At 42.8% G+C, this 20571-nt stretch overlaps 1 protein-coding gene across 1 annotated transcript in view; it reads right to left on the minus strand.

Moving 5' to 3' along the window:
- The window catches only part of CARD11 (caspase recruitment domain family member 11), a 1037045-nt gene that overhangs the window by 445950 nt on the left and 570524 nt on the right, over positions 1–20571 (minus strand). The window contains exon 10 of the mRNA XM_063430219.1: positions 14764–14812. Within this exon, the coding sequence (XP_063286289.1) occupies positions 14764–14812 (49 nt within the window). The remainder of the gene's footprint in view (positions 1–14763; positions 14813–20571) is intronic.

Consider the following 20571-nt stretch of genomic DNA (forward strand, 5'->3'; position numbering starts at 1 on the left):
TGCTGCGGAGTCAGCCACTTTTCCACCTGTGCGTTCAGGGCGGACAGGAGTGCTTGTCCGGTGTGACTCAAGCAAGCTTTCAAGCAAGTCAAACCCAAGACGGCGTGACACTGCCGTATCCGGGATGTGGAATAGTACCTGGGGAGCTGGGGGGGTGCCGTTGATGTGGAGCAAGACGCAGCAGCACAAGAGGACTCAGCCGAGGAGGTTATGGAAGAGGATGGAGTAGGAGGAGTAGAGGAGGTGGCAGCAGGACTGCCTGCAATTCGTGGCGGTGTCACCAACTCCTTTGCAATGCCACGCATTCCTTGCTTGTCAGCCGTCAGCAGGTTTACCCAATGCGCAGTGTAGGTGATATACCTGCCCTGACCATGCTTTGCAGACCAGGTATCAGTGGTCAGATGGACCCTTGCCCCAACACTGTGTGCCAGACATGCCATGACTTCCTTTTGCACAATCGAGTACAAGTTGGGGATTGCCTTTTGTGAAAAGAAATTCCGGCCGGGTACCTTCCACTGCGGTGTCCCAATAGCTACCAATTTTTTGAACGCCTCAGACTCAACCAGATTGTATGGTAAAAGCTGGCGGGCTAATAGTTCGGACAAGCCAGCTGTCAGACGCTGGGCAAGGGGGTGACTTGGTGACATTGGCTTCTTACGCTCAAACATGTCCTTGACAGACACATGACTGTGGGCAGATGAGCGGGAACTGCTCAAGGCGGGAGACGGAGTGGCGGATGGTTGAGAGGGGACAAGAAGGACAGCAGTGGTTGACGTGGCTGAAGATGCTAGACCAGGAGGAGGATGGCGACTTAGAGTAGGCGTGCTGCTTGTACTCATGTGTTGATCCCATAGGCGTTTGTGATGTGAGATCATGTGCCTACGCAAAGCAGTTGTACCTAGGTGGGTGTTGGACCTCCCACGACTCAGTTTCCTTTGGCACAGGTTGCAAATGGCATCGCTGTTGTCCGAGGCAGACACACAAAAAAAATGCCACACTGCTGAGCTCTGCAATGACGGCATTCTGGTGGTGGACACAGCATGCGTTGATTGGCGTGCTGTCGGGCTGACCCCGGGTGCCAATGCATGCTGTCTGACTGTGCCACTAGCTCCTTGCGACGACCCCCCCCTGCTTCCAACTCGTCTCCTCCTCCTCTCTGTCTCCCCATCTGATCTTTCGCCCTGTTCTTCTTCTTGCCGAGCGGGCACCCACGTGACATCCATGGACGCATCGTCATCATCAACCACTTCGCTTGTATCTGACAACTCAGAAAAGGAAGCAGCAGCGGGTACAACATCATCATCATCACACCGTACCTCCATGTGTTTAATGCTGCCTGCCTGAGACATATCCCTGTTATCTACATCCTCTAGCAATAATGGTTGCGCATCACTCATTTCTTCAAACGGGTGTGTGAATAACTCCTCTGACATACCAAGTAAAGCGGCTGTGGTGCTAGTTTTGGTGGTGGCGGCAGGCGGGTGAGTTGTATCTTGAGAGGTGCCTGAAGCTAAGCTGGAGGAGGATGGTGCGTCAAGGTTACGAGCGGAGGCTGTTCAAGATTGGGTGTCCTGTGTTAGCCAGTCAACTATGTCCTCAAAACTTTTCAAGTTCAGGGTACGTGGCTTCTGAAAACTGGGCATTATTCTAGGGCAAAAGGGAATCACAGCACCACGACCACGACGGCCCCTGCGGGGTGGCCTGCCTCTGCCTGTCATTTTTTTGGGGATTAGTGGTACTATGCGTGCAAGCTACTGTGAGACCAGATATGATTGGCAATGTGAACTGTAACAGTTCTGCAGAGCACACACTGTAGGCCTGACACACCCGCTTGAAGACAAGTAACTGCTATTCAATCTATAACAGTGAAAAACAAATTTTCTTTGTAAAAGCACGCTATAGAGACACCAGATATGATTGGCAATGTGCACTTGAACAGTTCTGCAGAGCACACACTGTAGGCCTGACACACCCGCTTGAAGACAAGTAACTGCTATTCAATCTATAACAGTGAAAAAAAATTTTGGTTTTAAAAGCACGTTATAGAGACACCAGATATGATTTGCAATGTGCACTGGAACAGTTCTGGAGAGCACACGCTGAAGGAAGGACTGACAGAGCCGCTTGAAGGACACTGACTGGCTGCTATTAGCTTACACTAGAAACCTTTTTTCTTTGTAAAAGCACGCTATAGAGACACCAGATATGATTGGCAATGTGCACTGGAACAGTTCTGGAGAGCACACGCTGAAGGAAGGACTGACAGAGCCGCTTGAAGGACACTGACTGGCTGCTATTAGCTTACACTAGAAACCTTTTTTCTTTGTAAAAGCACGCTATAGAGACACCAGATATGATTGGCAATGTGCACTTGAACAGTTCTGCAGAGCACACACTGTAGGCCTGACACACCCGCTTGAAGACAAGTAACTGCTATTCAATCTATAACAGTGAAAAAAAAAATGTGGTTTTAAAAGCACGCTATAGAGACACCAGATATGATTGGCAATGTGCACTGGAACAGTTCTGGAGAGCACACGCTGAAGGAAGGACTGACAGAGCCGCTTGAAGGACACTGACTGGCTGCTATTAGCTTACACTAGAAACCTTTTTTCTTTGTAAATGCACGCTATAGAGACACCAGATATGATTGGCAACTGTCAAAGCACGCTGGCACGGGTCTGCAGAGCACACGCTGAAGGAAGGACTGACAGAGCCGCTTGAAGGACACTGACTGGCTGCTATTAGCTTACACTAGAAACCTTTTTTCTTTGTAAAAGCACACTATAGAGACACCAGATATGAGTGGCAACTGTCAAAGTACGCTGACAGGGTTGTGCAGGGCACACGCTGAAGGAAGGCCTGACAGAGCCGCTTGAAGGACACTGACTGGCTGCTATTAGCTTACACTGGAAACCTTTTTTCTTTGTAAAAGCACGCTAAAGAGACACCAGATATGATTGGCAACTGTCAAAGCACGCTGGCACAGGTCTGCAGAGCACACGCTGAAGTAGGCCTGACACCCAGACGCTTGCAGACAACTAACTGCTCTTCTATTACAGTGAAAAAAATGTATTTCTTTTAAATCTAAAGCTTAACCTATTGTAAAAACAGATATGAGTGGTGGCACTGACTGTGCAAATGGGCAAGGCATCCAACCTGACACAGAAGCTGGCAGGCAGGCAACTGCTCTTCTATTACAGTGAAAATTTTTTATTTATTTTAAATGTAAAGCTTAACCTATTGTTAAAACAGATATGAGTGGTGGCACTGACTGTGCAAATGGGCAAGGCATCCAACCTGACACAGAAGCTGGCAGGCAGGCAACTGCTCTTCTATTACAGTGAAAACAATTATTTATTTTAAATGTAAAGCTTAACCTATTGTTAAAACAGATATGAGTGGTGGCACTGACTGTGCAAATGGGCAAGGCATCCAACCTGACACAGAAGCTGGCAGGCAGGCAACTGCTCTTCTATTACAGTGAAAAAAATTATTTCTTTTAAATGTAAAGCTTAACCTATTGTTAAAACAGATATGAGTGGTGGCACTGACTGTGCAAATGGGCAAGGCATCCAACCTGACACAGAAGCTGGCAGGCAGGCAACTGCTCTTCTATTACAGTGAAAACAAATTATTTATTTTAAATGTAAAGCTTAACCTATTGTTAAAACAGATATGAGTGGTGGCACTGACTGTGCAAATGGGCAAGGCATCCAACCTGACACAGAAGCTGGCAGGCAGGCAACTGCTCTTCTATTACAGTGAAAAAAAATTATTTATTTTAAATGTAAAGCTTAACCTATTGTTAAAACAGATATGAGTGGTGGCACTGACTGTGCAAATGGGCAAGGCATCCAACCTGACACAGAAGCTGGCAGGCAGGCAACTGCTCTTCTATTACAGTGAAAAAAAATATTTATTTTAAATGTAAAGCTTAACCTATTGTTAAAACAGATATGAGTGGTGGCACTGACTGTGAAAATGGGCAAGGCATCCAAGCTGACACAGAAGCTGGCAGGCAGGCAACTGCTCTTCTATTACAGTGAAAAAAAAATATTTATTTTAAATGCAAAGCTTAACCTATTGTTAAAACAGATATGAGTGGTGGCACTGACTGTGCAAATGGGCAAGGCATGCAACCTGACACAGAAGCTGGCAGGCAGGCAACTGCTCTTCTATTACAGTGAAAAAAAAATATTTCTTTTAAATGTAAAGCTTAACCTATTGTTAAAACAGATATGAGTGGTGGCACTGACTGTGCAAATGGGCAAGGCATCCAACCTGACACAGAAGCTGGCAGGCAGGCAACTGCTCTTCTATTACAGTGAAAAAAAAATATTTCTTTTAAATCTAAAGCTTAACCTATTGTAAAAACAGATATGAGTGGTGGCACTGGGCAAGTAGGCACAGTATCCAATGTGAACCTCACACAGAAGCTGGCAGGCAGGCACCTGCAATTACATTACACAGGAAAAAAAAAAAAAAGAAAAGCAGCCTGATGTTATAGCCCTAAAAGGGGCTTTTTGGGGTGCTGTCCTTACAGCAGAGATCAGATGAGTCCTTCAGGATTGTAGTGGACACTGAATACCCTAGCCTAGCTATCAATTTCCCTATCTTCAGCAGCAGCTAAACTTTCCCTCCTCTCACTAAGCATGCAGCTTCAGAATGAATCGAAAATGGATGCTGGGAGGGAGGTTGGAGGGTGTGGAAGGGAGGGAGTGCTGATGATTGGCTGGAATGTGTCTGCTGACCGAGAGGCACAGGGTCAAAGTTTGCCCAATGATGACGAATAGGGGGCGGATCGAACTGCGCATGTGTCCGCCCGCCGCGGCGAACGCGAACACGCTAAGTTGGCCGGGAACTGTTCGCCGGCGGGCAGTTCGGTACATCACTAGTCGAGAGTGGTGATATGAACATCAGCCTGGTTTGTTCTAGATTCAAGGGCCTCCATATCCTCTTTTGGGCCAGATATCTGCATTTACAGCTCTGAGGCCATGTGTGATTTGATATCTTTAGTGGCATTGCTCAATAGGCATTGTAAATCTCTTTTGGTGAGGGGGCATTGTGTTTTAATGTGGCCTCGCTCCTGTCAGAGTTTAGTGTCGGGATCCTCCATATCTGGAGAGCAAGATGGCTGCCGTGGGTCTTTCATTGTGCAGAACAGCGAAGCCACCGATGGCGTGTGCTCTCTACTTTTCTTCCTGCTACCCATGGTTGTGGATGATCTGTGGATGGTGATTACGGAGATTTAGCGTAAATTGGGGTGTTAGACGCTGTGAGATTGTGGATGTTAGCAGATTTTGTGCTCAGTGGAGTAGGAGCTACATAACTAAGCATCCATCTTCTTCAAAGGTCAGGCTCTGCCTGTGTTTCCTTGTTTGGTTTGAATCTTTTTTTTTCAATAAATGTTGTTATTTTTAATCATATTTGGACCTTACTCATTTTATCCAGATGGTTTTATTCAGACGATCCTGACATCATATTATTTGGTGGGAAACATACCACCTAAGCTATAAAAATTGAGCAAAACCATTTTTTTTCTCTCCAGTGGTGAGTATATCATCTTTTATCTCCTATATTTATTTTACTACAGAGACCATTATTTATTTATTTATTTATTTATTTATATATGGTGAATATCCTGACCCTTTGCTGCAACACTCCTGTGCACTGACAACCTTAAATTTAGGGAGCTTATACCACACCAGATACCAAAACAGCTATCAATTGTAAAATCTCCCTCACGCAAGATTAGGATATTCCACAGATACATAGGCAGGGATTATCCCGCCCGAGTGCATGTATTTGGAGCTAATTACTAGCTTCAAAAAAGTGTATTTTTTATTTATGTGGTTTCCATTTTTTTATCTTACAAACAATCTAAAAATACTACACCATATTTCAATTGTGTCCTCTCCTCTCCATATTGAATTTTCCTGATTTGATTTTAAGGATACTTTAAGGTGCTGTTGCCTTTTCCACACCATCCACAACCACAAAGAAGAGACTCTGGCTAGGGTTGTTCAAGCTGCCTATCTGCACTACAAAAAAGCACTAGAGACCATACCTTTTGTACCCATTTTTTGGATGTTATCTGCTAAATACATACATATTTTCATGCGCACACACCATCACAGACATTTACACACACTGTCAGGGGTTTTTCACACTTTATGTTATGTGAGTACATGTTTCTTTAAGAGGCATTGACCTGTGTAACTTTATGTTATTTAAACGTTCAACTCAGACTAATTACTACTCTCACGGATCTGTCCTAAGTTTGTTGATTGGATTCCTGATGCTGAACTCGGACTGACTAATTGCTATTCTCTCGGATCTCCCTTAAGTGTGTTATCTGAAATCTTGTTGCTGAACCCGGATTGTCTCCTAAACTCCACTTTTGGATTCTCCTTAATTCTCCTTATTGATAGATTGTTGCTGACCCTGGACTGACAAACTTTACTTCTAATGGATCTACCATATTGTTACTGAATGATATTTTGTTGCTGATTATGGACAGTCTCTCTCTCTCAGATCTACCTTAATGCTACTGATTGATATTTTGTTGCCAAACCTGAACTGTTAAATTACCCTTCTCCTGGATTACCCATACTATTACAGTTGATTCCTTATTTTGGAGATATCTCATTCGTTTGGATTACAAATAAAGTCCTTAATTGCTTTCTTATAGGTTGGATTACCTATGGTGGTTTCCTTTTCCCGTAAAACTGAAAACATGTCATAAAGGGATAAGTAGTCTTTCTTTTAACATTGTTTGACAATTGAAAAGTTGAATCACATACAATCACAGATTCACACACACATAATCACAGACACACACATAACTGATAACCCATTTTTTGCTTTCCTCTAGTGCGTTTATCTCCTTAGAAAACCACAGAGATGCACAAATAGCCACATACTGTCAGGATCGGGACAGGGATCCAACACGCAGAGTACAAAGCGTAGTAGGTACGTATACCGGACCTTAGAATGGCCGGACTTAACGTAAGGAGTAAGTAGAGAATGGTCAGAGACAAGCCGAGGTCGAGGGAACGAGAAGACAGGTAAGCGAGAGACAAGCCGGGTCAAAGAATAACAGAGATAAGCAGAGTAATACAAACAAGCCGGGTCAGAACCAAAGAGACAATAGACATACAAGAGCACTGAGTGACTAGACTGGCTAGAACCACGACAGGGCAATGAGCAAATGCGGGAAGCTCTATTAAATACCCCGGTTCTAGGAGGTAATCACACCCCCGACGAGTCCTGGTTCGTGTTCAGGGTTTGAGTGACAGGTCGAGCAGGCTTGGCGTCATGACGTCGGCTACTGAGCGTCACGTCATAAAAGGGCGTGGATCCCTCGCGGCCGGCGTGTAAGCGACCGGAGGAACCGCGAGGAACGGAGGAAACAGCCCTTCTGAACGGGAAAACGTCTAAGTCTCTCCTCTTATCAGAGGTAGAGACTACAGGTACCCTGACAGTACCCCCCCTCTCAGAAACGCCCACCGGGCGGAAGCAACCGGGATGAGATGGAAAGCGGGAGTGAAAAGCCCTGCGGAGGCGAGGAGCATGTACATCCTCCTGAGGTACCCAAGTCCTCTCCTCAGGACCATATCCCTTCCAGTCGACAAGATACTGTAACCTCCCTCGAGAAATTCGAGAATCGATGATGGAGTTGATCTCGTATTCCTCCTGACCCTCAACCTGAACAGAGCGAGGGGAGGAAACAGTGGAGGAAAATCTGTTGCAAATTAACGGTTTCAGCAAGGAAACATGAAAAGAATTAGGGATGCGTAAGGCAGATGGAAGTACTAAGCGATACGCAACCGGGTTAATACGAGTCAGGACCCTGTAAGGACCAATGTAACGAGGGGCGAATTTCATAGAAGGAACCTTTAAACGAATGTGTTTTGTACTCAACCATACCCTATCACCAGGAACAAAAACAGGAGCCGCCCTTCTGCGTTTATCAGCGTGTTTCTTGAACAACATGGAATTATGTAGGAGAATTTGTCGAGTCTGATCCCACAACTTCCTCAGATTGGCAACATGAACATCAACCGACGGTACCCCTTGGGAAGGAGAGACCGAAGGAAGAATGGAAGGATGAAAACCATAATTCATGAAAAAGGGGCTAGAACGAGTGGAATCACAAACAAGATTATTGTGCGCGAACTCTGCCCAAGGAATCAAACCGACCCAATCGTCCTGATGTTCGGAAACAAAACAACGCAAATATTGTTCAATTTTTTGATTGGTACGTTCAGCAGCTCCGTTAGACTGAGGGTGATAAGCAGAAGAAAAATTAAATTTGATGCCTAATTGAGAACAGAAGGATCTCCAGAAACGTAAAACAAATTGGGAACCTCTATCAGAAATAATTTCGGAAGGTATCCCATGTAAACGAAAAATTTCTTTAGCGAATATTTCCGCCAATTCAGGAGAAGTCGGAAGTTTAGGTAAAGGCACAAAATGAGCCATCTTAGTAAACCTATCGACTACAGTGAGAATAACAGTCTGTTTTTTAGAAATAGGCAAATCAACAATAAAGTCCATGGCCAAACAGGACCATGGTCTCTCTGGAATGCCCAAGGGCTGTAATAGACCACATGGAAGAGTATGAGGTTGCTTAGTCTTAGTACAGACCTCACACACTGCAATGAAATCCTTAATATCCTTTCGTAAAGAAGGCCACCAGAAATCTTTAGAGATCAAGGAATATGTCTTGCGAATGCCAGGATGCCCCGCCACCTTACTCTCGTGAAAACACTGTAAGAGCTCCCGTTGGAGTTCAGGAGGAACGAAGTGTCTTGCCACAGGAGTCTGCCTAGGTGCCAGATGTTGCAACTTCATGATTTGGTCAAGCAGTGGAGAATGAATTTTAAGACTTGTGTTGGCGATAATATTGCACTTGGGAACTATAGAGGATAAAACTGGCTCAGATACAGTAGAAGGTTCATATTGGCGAGACAAAGCATCGGCTTTAGAATTCTTAGAACCAGGTCTATAAGTGAGTACGTAATTGAAATGGGTGAGAAATAAAGACCAACGAGCTTGCCTGGAGGACAATCGCTTGGCCTCCCCAATATAGGACAAGTTCTTGTGGTCCGTCAAAATAGTAACAGGATGTAAGGTCCCTTCCAATAAATGTCTCCACTCCTTTAAAGCCATGATAACTGCTAGTAGTTCCCTGTCACCAATGTCATATCTGCTCTCCGGGCCAGATAGCTTTTTGGAAAAAAAACCACATGGATGTAATGGTTTATCCACACCTAACCTTTGGGACAGGATAGCGCCTACACCCGCCTCTGAGGCGTCTACTTCGAGTAGGAAAGGCAGAGTAGTATCAGGGTGAACTAAAATTGGTGCGGAAGCAAAAAGTTCTTTGAGAGTTTTGAAAGCAAGAAGTGCTTCAGTAGACCAATTCTTAGTGTCAGCCCCCTGTCTGGTCATGTTGGTGATAGGAGCAATAATTGACGAGTAACCCCTAATGAAGCGCCTGTAATAATTGGAGAATCCAATAAACCTCTGAATGGCCTTGAGACCCTTAGGTAAGGGCCAGTCTAAAATGGACTGGAGTTTATACGGATCCATCTTAAACCCTTCCCCAGAAATCACATAACCAAGAAAGTTTGTCTGAGACTGATCAAAACTACATTTCTCCAGTTTGCAGTACAAGCCATGTTGAAGAAGTTTGCGCAAAACCCTTCTGACTTGTCTGTGGTGAGTCTCAATGTCCCTAGAATGTATAAGTATATCATCCAGGTATACAATAACACAGTCATGTTGAAATTCCCTAAGAACTTCATTGATCAAGTCCTGAAATACTGCCGGTGCATTGCAGAGACCAAAAGGCATTACGGTATACTCGTAGTGCCCATATCGAGTGTTGAACGCCGTCATCCACTCGTGACCCTGCTGAATTCTCACCAAGTTATATGCCCCTCTGAGATCTAACTTGGTGAAAATCTTGGAACCCTTTAAACGATCAAAGAGCTCGGTAATCAAAGGAATCGGGTAGGCATTTCTAACGGTTATTTTGTTCAAACCTCGGTAGTCAATGCAAGGTCTCAGCGTACCATCCTTCTTTTTAACAAAAAAAAAACCCAGCCCCGGCAGGGGAGGAGGATCTCCTAATGAATCCTTTGTCTAGATTTTCACGAATATACTCCTCTAGGACTAAGTTCTCTTTAGTAGACAAAGGGTATACATTGCCCCTGGGAGGCATAGTACCAGGGAGTAGATTAATCTTACAATCAAAGGTCCTGTGTGGAGGTAAAGTATCGGCCTTCTTTTTGTCAAATACCGCCTTTAAGTCCAGGTACAGTGGCGGTATTTGTACTTCTGTAGAGTCGGTAGACTGAGTGGGTGTATTAACTATGCAAAGCGGTGAGACTTTCTGTAAACACCTCTCCTGACAATTCTGACCCCATGAGATTATCTCCCCTAATTCCCAATCAATAATAGGGTTATGTCTCTTTAACCAAGAATACCCCAGGACTATGGGAACAGAAGGAGATGAAATGAGTAACAAAGATATTTCTTCCTCGTGTAAAATACCAACAGTTAAGTTAACGGGTATGGTTTCACGAAAAATCACAGGCTCAACTAAAGGTCTACCATCTATGGCCTCAACGGCCAAGGGCGTCTCCCTTAACTGAGATGGAATAGTGTGTTTAGTGACAAAAACTTGGTCGATAAAGCTCTCAGCAGCTCCGGAATCTATCAATGCCACAGTTTCTACTACTCCCCTCTCCCAAGTTAAGGAAACGGGTAGCAGAAGCCTATGATCTTTATAATTGTGAGTAGAGGACAAAATAGAAACACCCAAGGCCTGTCCTCTAGAGAAACTTAGGTGCGAGCGTTTCCCGATCGATTAGGACAATTTAGGCGTAAGTGACCTCTGACTCCACAGTACATACACAGCCCCTCCCTTCTCCTGTACTGTCTCTCCTCTTCTGAGAGATGAGTATTGCCTATATGCATAGGTTCTGGAAAAGGTAAGGTTTTGGTCTCAGGACTTAGAAATGAGGGAGCTAGTTTGAAGGAAGGTCTACAGGTTCTATCTCGAGTGTTCTGCCTCTCTCTTAAGCGTTCATCAATGCGAGAGATAAAAGAAATTAAATCCTCCAAATTCTCAGGAAGCTCTCTAGTAGCAACCTCATCAAGTATTACATCTGATAATCCGTTTAAAAATACGTCTATATAAGCCTGTTCATTCCACTTAACTTCTGCCACCAAGGACCTGAACTCTAGTGCATAATCCACAAGTGTTTGGTTATCTTGTCTAAGGCGCAACAGTAATCTGGCTGCATTGACCTTTCTACCAGGAGGGTCAAAAATTCTTCTAAAAGCAGCTACAAAGGCATTATAATTATATACTAACGGGTTATCGTTTTCCCACAACGGATTGGCCCATCTCAGAGCTTTCTCAACGAGTAAGGTGATAATAAATCCGACCTTTGCCCTATCTGTAGGATAGGAACGGGGTTGTAATTCGAAGTGGATACTGATTTGGTTTAAAAAACCTCGACACTTCTCAGGAGAACCACCATAACGTACAGGTGGGGTAATACGGGAAGAGGCACCTACAGTGGCTACCTCTAAACCTGAACTTACAGGAGAGATAGAATTATTACGCATCTCTTCTGGTGGATTATTAGGACGAGATAATAACGCCTGTAGCGCTAAGGCCATCTGATCCATTCTATGTTCCATGGCGTCAAACCTAGGATCGGAAGGACCAAGCTGACTACTTGTACCTGCAGGATCCATTGGCCCTGTCGTAATGTCAGGATCGGGACAGGGATCCAACACGCAGAGTACAAAGCGTAGTAGGTACGTATACCGGACTTTAGCATGGCCGGACTTAACGTAAGGAGTAAGTAGAGAATGGTCAGAGACAAGCCGAGGTCGAGGGAACGAGAAGACAAGCCGGGTCAAAGAATAACAGAGATAAGCAGAGTAATACAAACAAGCCGGGTCAGAACCAAAGAGACAATAGACATACAAGAGCACTGAGTGACTAGACTGGCTAGAACCACGACAGGGCAATGAGCAAATGCGGGAAGCTCTATTAAATACCCCGGTTCTAGGAGGTAATCAAACCCCCGACGAGTCCTGGTTCGTGTTCAGGGTTTGAGTGACAGGTCGAGCAGGCTTGGCGTCATGACGTCGGCTACTGAGCGTCACGTCATAAAAGGGCGTGGATCCCTCGCGGCCGGCGTGTAAGCGACCGGAGGAACCGCGAGAAACGGAGGAAACAGCCCTTCTGAACGGGAAAACGTCTAAGTCTCTCCTCTTATCAGAGGTAGAGACTACAGGTACCCTGACACATACACACACACACATAACCACAGATAGACTGACACACACATAGCCACAGGTAGACACACATATAACCACAAACATACACAATCACAGACATACACACAATCACAGAAAAACATAACCACAGACACACACATAACCAGAGGCATACACACACAGACGACCACAGATATTCACATAATCACAGCCACACACACAATCACAGACACATACATAATCACAGGCATACACACACACACACACATATCCACTGACATACACATGAAATTATAAACACATTCACACACTACCGTCATTGGCTGAGAGCACTTACAGTATCTCACAAAAGTGAGTACACCCCCTCAAATTTTTGTAAATATTTTATTATATCTTTTCATGTGACAACAATGAAGAAATGACACTCTGTTACAATGTAAACTGTTGGCAACAAAAGTGAGTACACCCATAAGTGGAAATATCCAAATTGTGCCCAATAAGCCATTTTCCCTCCCCGGTGTCCTGTGACTCGTGTTACAAGGCCTCGGGTGTGAATGGGGAGCAGGTGTGTTACATTTGGTGTTATTGCTCTCACACTCTCTCATACTGGTCACTGGAAGTACAACATGGCACATCATGGCAAAGAACTATTTGGGGATCTGAAAAAAATAATTGTTGCTCTACAAGATGGCCTAGGCCATAAGAAGATTGTCAAGACCCTAAAACTGAGCTGCAGCATGTGGACAAGACTATACAGCGGTTTCACAGGACGGGTTCCACTCAGAACAGGCCTCGCCATGGGTGACTAAAGAAGTTCAGTGCACATGCTCAGTGTCATATCCAGAGGTTGTCTTTGGGAAATAGATGTAAGAGTGTTGCCAGCATTGCTGCAGAGGTTGAAGGTGTGGGGGGGGGTCAGCCTGTCAGTGCTCAGAGCATATGCCGCACACTGCATCAAATTGGTCTATGTGGATGTCGTCCCTGAAGGAAGCCTTTTCCAAAGATGATGCACAAGAAAGCCTGCAAACAGTTTGCTGAAGACAAGCAGACTAAGGACATGGATTACTGGAATCATGTCCTGTGGACCGATGAGACCAAGATAAACGTATTTGGTTCAGATGGTGTCAAGCGCGTATGGCAGCAACCAGGTAAGGAGTACAAAGACAAGTGTGTCTTGCCTACAGTCAAGCATGGTGGTGGGAGTGTCATGTCTCCAGACATGCTTTGTCATCTGTGGGGTATCCTCAAATGGAAGGTTGGGGAGCACAAGGTCTCTAACATCCACCAGCTGTCATCACGGAGGAGTGGAAAGGACTCCAGTGGCTACCTGTGAAGCTCTGGTGAACTCCATGCCCATGAGGGTTAAGGCAGTGCTGTAAAATAATGGTAGCCACACAAAATATTGACACTTTGTGCCCAATTTGGACATTTCCACTTTTGGTTGTACTCACTTTTGTTGCCAACGGTTTAGACATTAATGGCTGTGAGTTCAGTTATTTTGAGGGGACAGCAAAATTACACTGTTATACAGGCTGTACACTCCTTTACATTATAGCAGAGTGTCATTTCTTCAGTGTTGTCACATGAAAAGATATAATAAAATATTTACAAAAATGTGAAGGGTGTACTCACTTTTGTGAGATACTGTATATACATTACAAAATTTCTGTAATAATTACCCGTTTGGCCCTGCTGAGCTCTATAGAGCACTTCGGATAATTGGGACCAAAGTTGTCAAACTACTAAAACTGATTCTCAACTGACTCTGTCTGACCCAACACAGCACTCCTAGCAGAGAAAGGATAAACCATATGGTGGCCTTAGGCAGTTGCTTATGGCCTAGGAATTTAACAAAGATGCTGGAACCATAAATTTGTTTAAGCCCATTAACCAACCCTATGTAAAGAATGAAGGGAGGCTCCAAACTGATAACCTGCCTAGGGCTGCGGATGAGTGGCATCTTAATCCTATTTCTAGTATCTTTTTTCTATTGACTGTTTACATATTTCTTCATTTTAGTCTGGCCCTGAAATGTTTCTGTATCTGGTATTTCTGTCTCCTGTGGATCATGAGTTTGTTCTTGTCTATACTTTGCTGCATTCCGAGTGCATTCTTATTCCAGTGAACTTTCCCTGCAATATCTAAACTTCCTTACTTCATGTTCATTTCAGCTAGCTTCCTCTGCCAAAATTGGCCATCTTTGACAGAGGTTTAGCTTGTGTTGACAAATAAAACTCAATAGCTCCCATTTTATTTCACTATTTCGTATCTAAAAGTATATTTTTTTCAGATTATTTTCTAATGATTAACACAAGCATCTGCAAACACTATTGAGTATAAAACTGACTTTGAATTTCTAGAAAATATTTTCTAGCCTCTTTGCAAAGAACATTCTCTTTTACTCTTTCAATTATATAAACAGTGGGCTCGTTAAAATGGTTTATAGCTAACCTTGAAAGTCAATGGGTTTATCGGAAATTGGAGACTTTGCTCTTAAAATCTGAAAAAAAACCAAGGTAAATATTAGAAAACAGAATGCATTTGATATATTTTACAAAATAGATTACATTCTTACAGAGGGCACATCTGACTAGGCAGTTTTATAGATACAATTTAGGGCTATTGTTCTACAGTAACAGTATAACATTTTAGAAAACCTTGATTTTTCCATCTTTTATTGAAATGTATACAGTTTGATGTCTCAGAGTACTTTAATGGTAAACTAACACCCCCATTGTAAGTAGTCAAAGTTTTAGAATGGTTGACTTCACATGCTTAACATAAGAAAGAACAAGGGCAATGCTTCTTTGATTGCAGGTGCACAAAATGCTAGAAAACCAATTTATTTGAAGGACACAGATGAATAGACATGCCGGGATTTAACTTTGCTTTATACCTGATCGGGCATTTGCACTGATGAAGGGTTGAATCCCAAAACATCTGTATTTATCTGTGTCCTTCAAATAAATCACTTTTGAAGCACTTTATGAACAAGCAATCCAAAAAAGTGCTGCCCTCGTCCTCTTATATTTTGCATATATTAGTGTCCTCCTGCTTTACAGAAGGTTGAGGGGAAGTGGTCTGGGTTCACTGTCCCTGTCAGGTTAACCCTTGAATGGACTATATAGTTGATGGGATATTTTGGGATATTGCTAGTGTACCTATAATAGAGGACAACACATAGTGCAAATATTGCTAATAAACTATAGTGAAAATTGCCAGTGATCAGAATGCACTCACATATTCCAGAATAATAAAGCATATTATGGGTGCCTCCCCTGGGTGGAAATGGGGGGTATGTTCCTTTAAAATTCCCTCCTCAAGTGATAGCCGATAGGGTATCCAGGTCAGCACGAAATCTCACAGACAGCAACCAAAGGAATACTTTAAAGGCGATTTATTCACTTGAAAAAGGTTAAATGAAATAAAATATAATAAAAACAGATAAGAAAGAGATGCTGGTCCTACGCGTTTCGTCCTTATACAAAAAGGACTTCCTCAGGGACCTCTTTCAGCAAATCACATTTAACAGGTACATAAAATCAAAAACAGCATCCTAAAAACGCTAACAATCAAAAGCTATTATATAGGGCTAAGCCCTCCAAGTCATTGGTGGAATAGTGGGTGTCTTCCAATTGCCTGGTTCCAATTCGTCGAGGTCTTCCTCTCAGGTGTAGCTGTTTAGCCGCAATGAAAAAAGCCGGGTCCGTTCGAAGCTCCAGCCACTTCCGCATTCGTCATACGCCACGCCTGCGTCACGTGTATAATTGTCGATCACATGATCTTTATGTGTTCCACGCTCGGGAAGCAAAATGGCTGTGCGTTCCACAGCGTTTGTAACATCTTAAAGAAGCGTCTAATGTTTAACTCAGGCCACTAGGGATAAAAAACTGTTAGAATATATTCTTTGATCACATTAAAAAATATCCCAATCAAAATAATATGTCCTCTAAGTATAATAATAACATTAACCAGTTGAAATGAATGAAAAACTTCCTATCCAAGTCAATCATTCATTATATCCATTATAATTTTACTTGATTACTAATAATACTGATAGTAAATTCATACATTAGCAACAATACTGATTTTAATTTTAATTATAATTTTACTTGATTACTAATAATACTGATAGTGGATTCATAACATTAGCAACAATATTTTTTATCATAATAGCCATCAACCATAATTAATTTATCAATGATGATAGTGAATTCATATACTAGTGACAATATTGTTATCATAATATCCATATACTTTTTATAAAATGAATCCATAATTGAGAGGTGATTATTTATGTCACTTTAATGGATATTATGATAACAATATTGTCACTAATATATGAATTCACTATCATCATTGATAAATTAATTATGGTTGATGGCTATTATGATAAAAAAATATTATTGCTAATGTTATGAATCCACTATCAGTATTATTAGTAATCAAGTAAAATTATAATTAAAATTAAAATCAGTATTGTTGCTAATGTATGAATTTACTATCAGTATTATTAGTAATCAAGTAAAATTATAATTAAAATTAAAATCAGTATTGTTGCTAATGTATGAATTTACTATCAGTATTATTAGTAATCAAGTAAAATTATAATGGATATAATGAATGATTGACTTGGATAGGAAGTTTTTCATTCATTTCAACTGGTTAATGTTATTATTATACTTAGAGGACATATTATTTTGATTGGGATATTTTTTAATGTGATCAAAGAATATATTCTAACAGTTTTTTATCCCTAGTGGCCTGAGTTAAACATTAGACGCTTCTTTAAGCTGTTACAAACGCTGTGGAACGCACAGCCATTTTGCTTCCCGAGCGTGGATCGCATAAAGATCATGTGATCGCCAATTATACACGTGACGCAGGCGTGGCGTATGACGAATGCGGAAGTGGCTGGAGCTTCGAACGGACCCGGCTTTTTTCATTGCGGCTAAACAGCTACACCTGAGAGGAAGACCTCGACGAATTGGAACCAGGCAATTGGAAGACACCCACTATTCCACCAATGACTTGGAGGGCTTAGCCCTATATAATAGCTTTTGATTGTTAGCGTTTTTAGGATGCTGTTTTTGATTTTATGTACCTGTTAAATGTGATTTGCTGAAAGAGGTCCCTGAGGAAGTCCTTTTTGTATAAGGACGAAACGCGTAGGACCAGCATCTCTTTCTTATCTGTTTTTATTATATTTTATTTCATTTAACCTTTTTCAAGTGAATAAATCGCCTTTAAAGTATTCCTTTGGTTGCTGTCTGTGAGATTTTGTGCTGACCTGGATACCCTATCGGCTATCACTTGAGGAGGGAATTTTAAAGGAACATACCCCCCATTTCCACCCAGGGGAGGCACCCATAATACGCTTTATTATTCTGGAATATGTGAGTGCATTCTGATCACTGGCAATTTTCACTATAGTTTATTAGCAATATTTGCACTATGTTTTGTCCTCTATTATAGGTACACTAGCAATATCCCAAAATATCCCATCAACTATATAGTCCTGTAACCTGGTTATCAGCTGGGAGATAACCTTTGGAGGCCGTGTACCTATCAGTTAAGTTAAAGTTTTTTCTTAAGTTTTTTGTGTTTCATCACTTTTTCACGGGTGTCCGTGTTGTTTGTTATTAACCCTTGAATGGGTATTATTGAGAATCTGTAATAATTACCTTGCAGGGTTAACTCCACCTCTAGTGGCAGTTTACCAGATAGCCACTAGAGGCATTTTGAGGTCAATAGGCGACTTTTGATCGCCTAAATGATGCTGGGCATCCTCACGCTAAGCATGAGGACATCCAGCATCAGCTAAAACTCCATAGGAAAGCATTGATTCATATGAAAGCATTGATCACATGATTTAATCTACATCCACATTTTGCATATAAAAAAACATAACACACTCATGACATTCCGTCTATAATGGAAATTCCATATTGTTCAGAATATTCTTCCCAACACTATTGCATCAGTTTCCACAAATATATTCCACTTGTATGTTGCTCTGCTTTCACCATGTCCTGTTCATCCTAAACCATCTCTGTTTATGTCTGGACACTGTGTTCTTCTAAGGTAGTTCTGAGACTAAACTGTAAGTTCTGGCAGGGGGTATGGAGACCCCCTGGGTGCCTACTCTGCCTCCCAGGTGGAACTGGGGGGCTCAAGGGATTGCCTGGACCCTTCCTGCACATTGAGCGCCTGACTGGGAGATACCCTGAAACGCTTTAGAACGGTTTGCCGGATTTCTATGACTCAGTGAATCTTTGATTGGTTATTTCTCTGTCCCCCAACCACCAACAATTGTGCTTTTTGGGCACTCAATCAAGAGCTATCCAAGGACATATAACATGTGGGGGTTCCCCGTAGCCCCAAGAATCCTATTTAATGAGACTGGGACAAAGCAGCCGTAGGCCTGGCTCTCTGTGCCGGATCAGAGAATGGCCGAGACCTTGCAAAACTTTAACAGGCTATAAATTGGGTCTGGATTCTACAATTTGGTTGCTATCTGGTCAGCATGAGCACTCTGAGGAGATCTCTTCAGAGACATATAACAGGTGGGGGTAGGAATGCTGTTTTGTAAGACCGGGAAAAGCAGCTGCATGCCTGGAGCTGGATTGGAAAATGGCAGCGACTCGGTCAAGCTTTAACATTCTATAACTTGGTTGTGATTTTCTGGTCAGAGTGCTAAATGGTCAGCATTCCTTTCCATGGACACATAAAATGTGGGGGTACCAGTATCCTGGGAGCCCCAGGAACCCTGTTTTGCAAGACAGGAAAAAACTATCTATAATCACTGCTTTACAGGGTATAATCACTGCAGAGAGCAATAACTGCTGCAAGATGCCACTATAACCACCTGCTGAGAAGAACTATAACCACAGCAGAGAGCTATAACCACAGTATACCTGCCCAAGGTGGAAGTGGTACACAGAGACCCCAGTCAAGCTTTGACGACTGGGTCTAAAGTGCCCCAGGGACCCTGATAGATAGGAGGCAAATTTGGCGGTGGTACTCAGCCGGAGTACATGAGCTCCGCTACATAAAATATTAAAGATTCTTGCACCAAAATGTCCAGACATTCCCCACAAACCTTCTAGTCCCCTTGATGGGGGCATCAGAGTCATATCTACAACCGAAGATGACCTACAAAAGCTACAAGCATGTGGTATGCCAGCTCTGACCACAGAATAGATGGCATTACTGAAAGGGAAGCTGCGAGTCGACTGGCCCAAAACACGCTGATTTCGAGAACGACCTCTAGGAGTCTACACAAGTACCAACTACACCTACTGATAGTTGGGTTGAAAGTTTGGATCCACAGTTCAACTAGCCTAAGCAAGACAAGTTATGTTCCCTCATCTTTAGTATGTTTTATATATTATATTGTGCTTATATTTGTTTTACACACATCCTTTAATACTTTTATATACTGGCTCGCCACAGCGGAGATAAGTTTTCAGTAACTAAGCAGCGAGTATAGATTGAGCTTGCACTCAGCACTCTGCCAAACAGAGCTGTGGGGTCTGTAGTGGTTTTGCAGGCCGCAGGGAAGGCTCAGACACAGGGCAGTCAATGCAAATACAAAAAGATAAATTCTGCGCTCACTCCCATCACTCCTGGGCAGCAGCAACCACCATACACATCAGCCACAATATACTGTATAGTAAAAACCAAAGGAAAAAAAAAGTTACCTGTGAAGAATCACCCTCCATGCATTCTGTACTTTCCCTCCCTGCTACTTTGTTCATTGGATTAATTACCTTCATTCGTTACTTTCTATTCGTCAAAATCCCTTGTTCGGTAAAATAGCTATTTTACCGAACGAGGACCACCCTGGGTAGCAATTAGAACATAGAATCCTGTGTTATTGCATGAAACCACAAGCTAATTGAGTGCTCCCGGGTGGCCTCCATTTTCGGGACACGAACACGTGGCGAGAACAATGGATGGCGGCCATCTTAAACTCCTGAACCAGCGCGACTTAGGCATCCCCCATGGAAGTCCCGTCTGACTCATTTACACGTATTGCACACGAATGGCGTTCAGGAGTTTCAATCTACCGAACGAGGGGAGTACCACTGATTTCATGGAACTCTGAGTCGGCTACAACCTTGTGGTGTGCCGGTCAAACTTCCACACAGTATAACTCCAAAACTACCGAACGGATTCTCACAAAATTTTTTATATTGATATATTATGTATAAAGTATGTGTCTAATAATTGTGAAAAATTTTAACTTTTCTGGCC

The sequence above is a fragment of the Pelobates fuscus genome, chromosome 8, assembly GCF_036172605.1.
Source record: "Pelobates fuscus isolate aPelFus1 chromosome 8, aPelFus1.pri, whole genome shotgun sequence".
Lineage (NCBI taxonomy): Eukaryota > Metazoa > Chordata > Amphibia > Anura > Pelobatidae > Pelobates > Pelobates fuscus.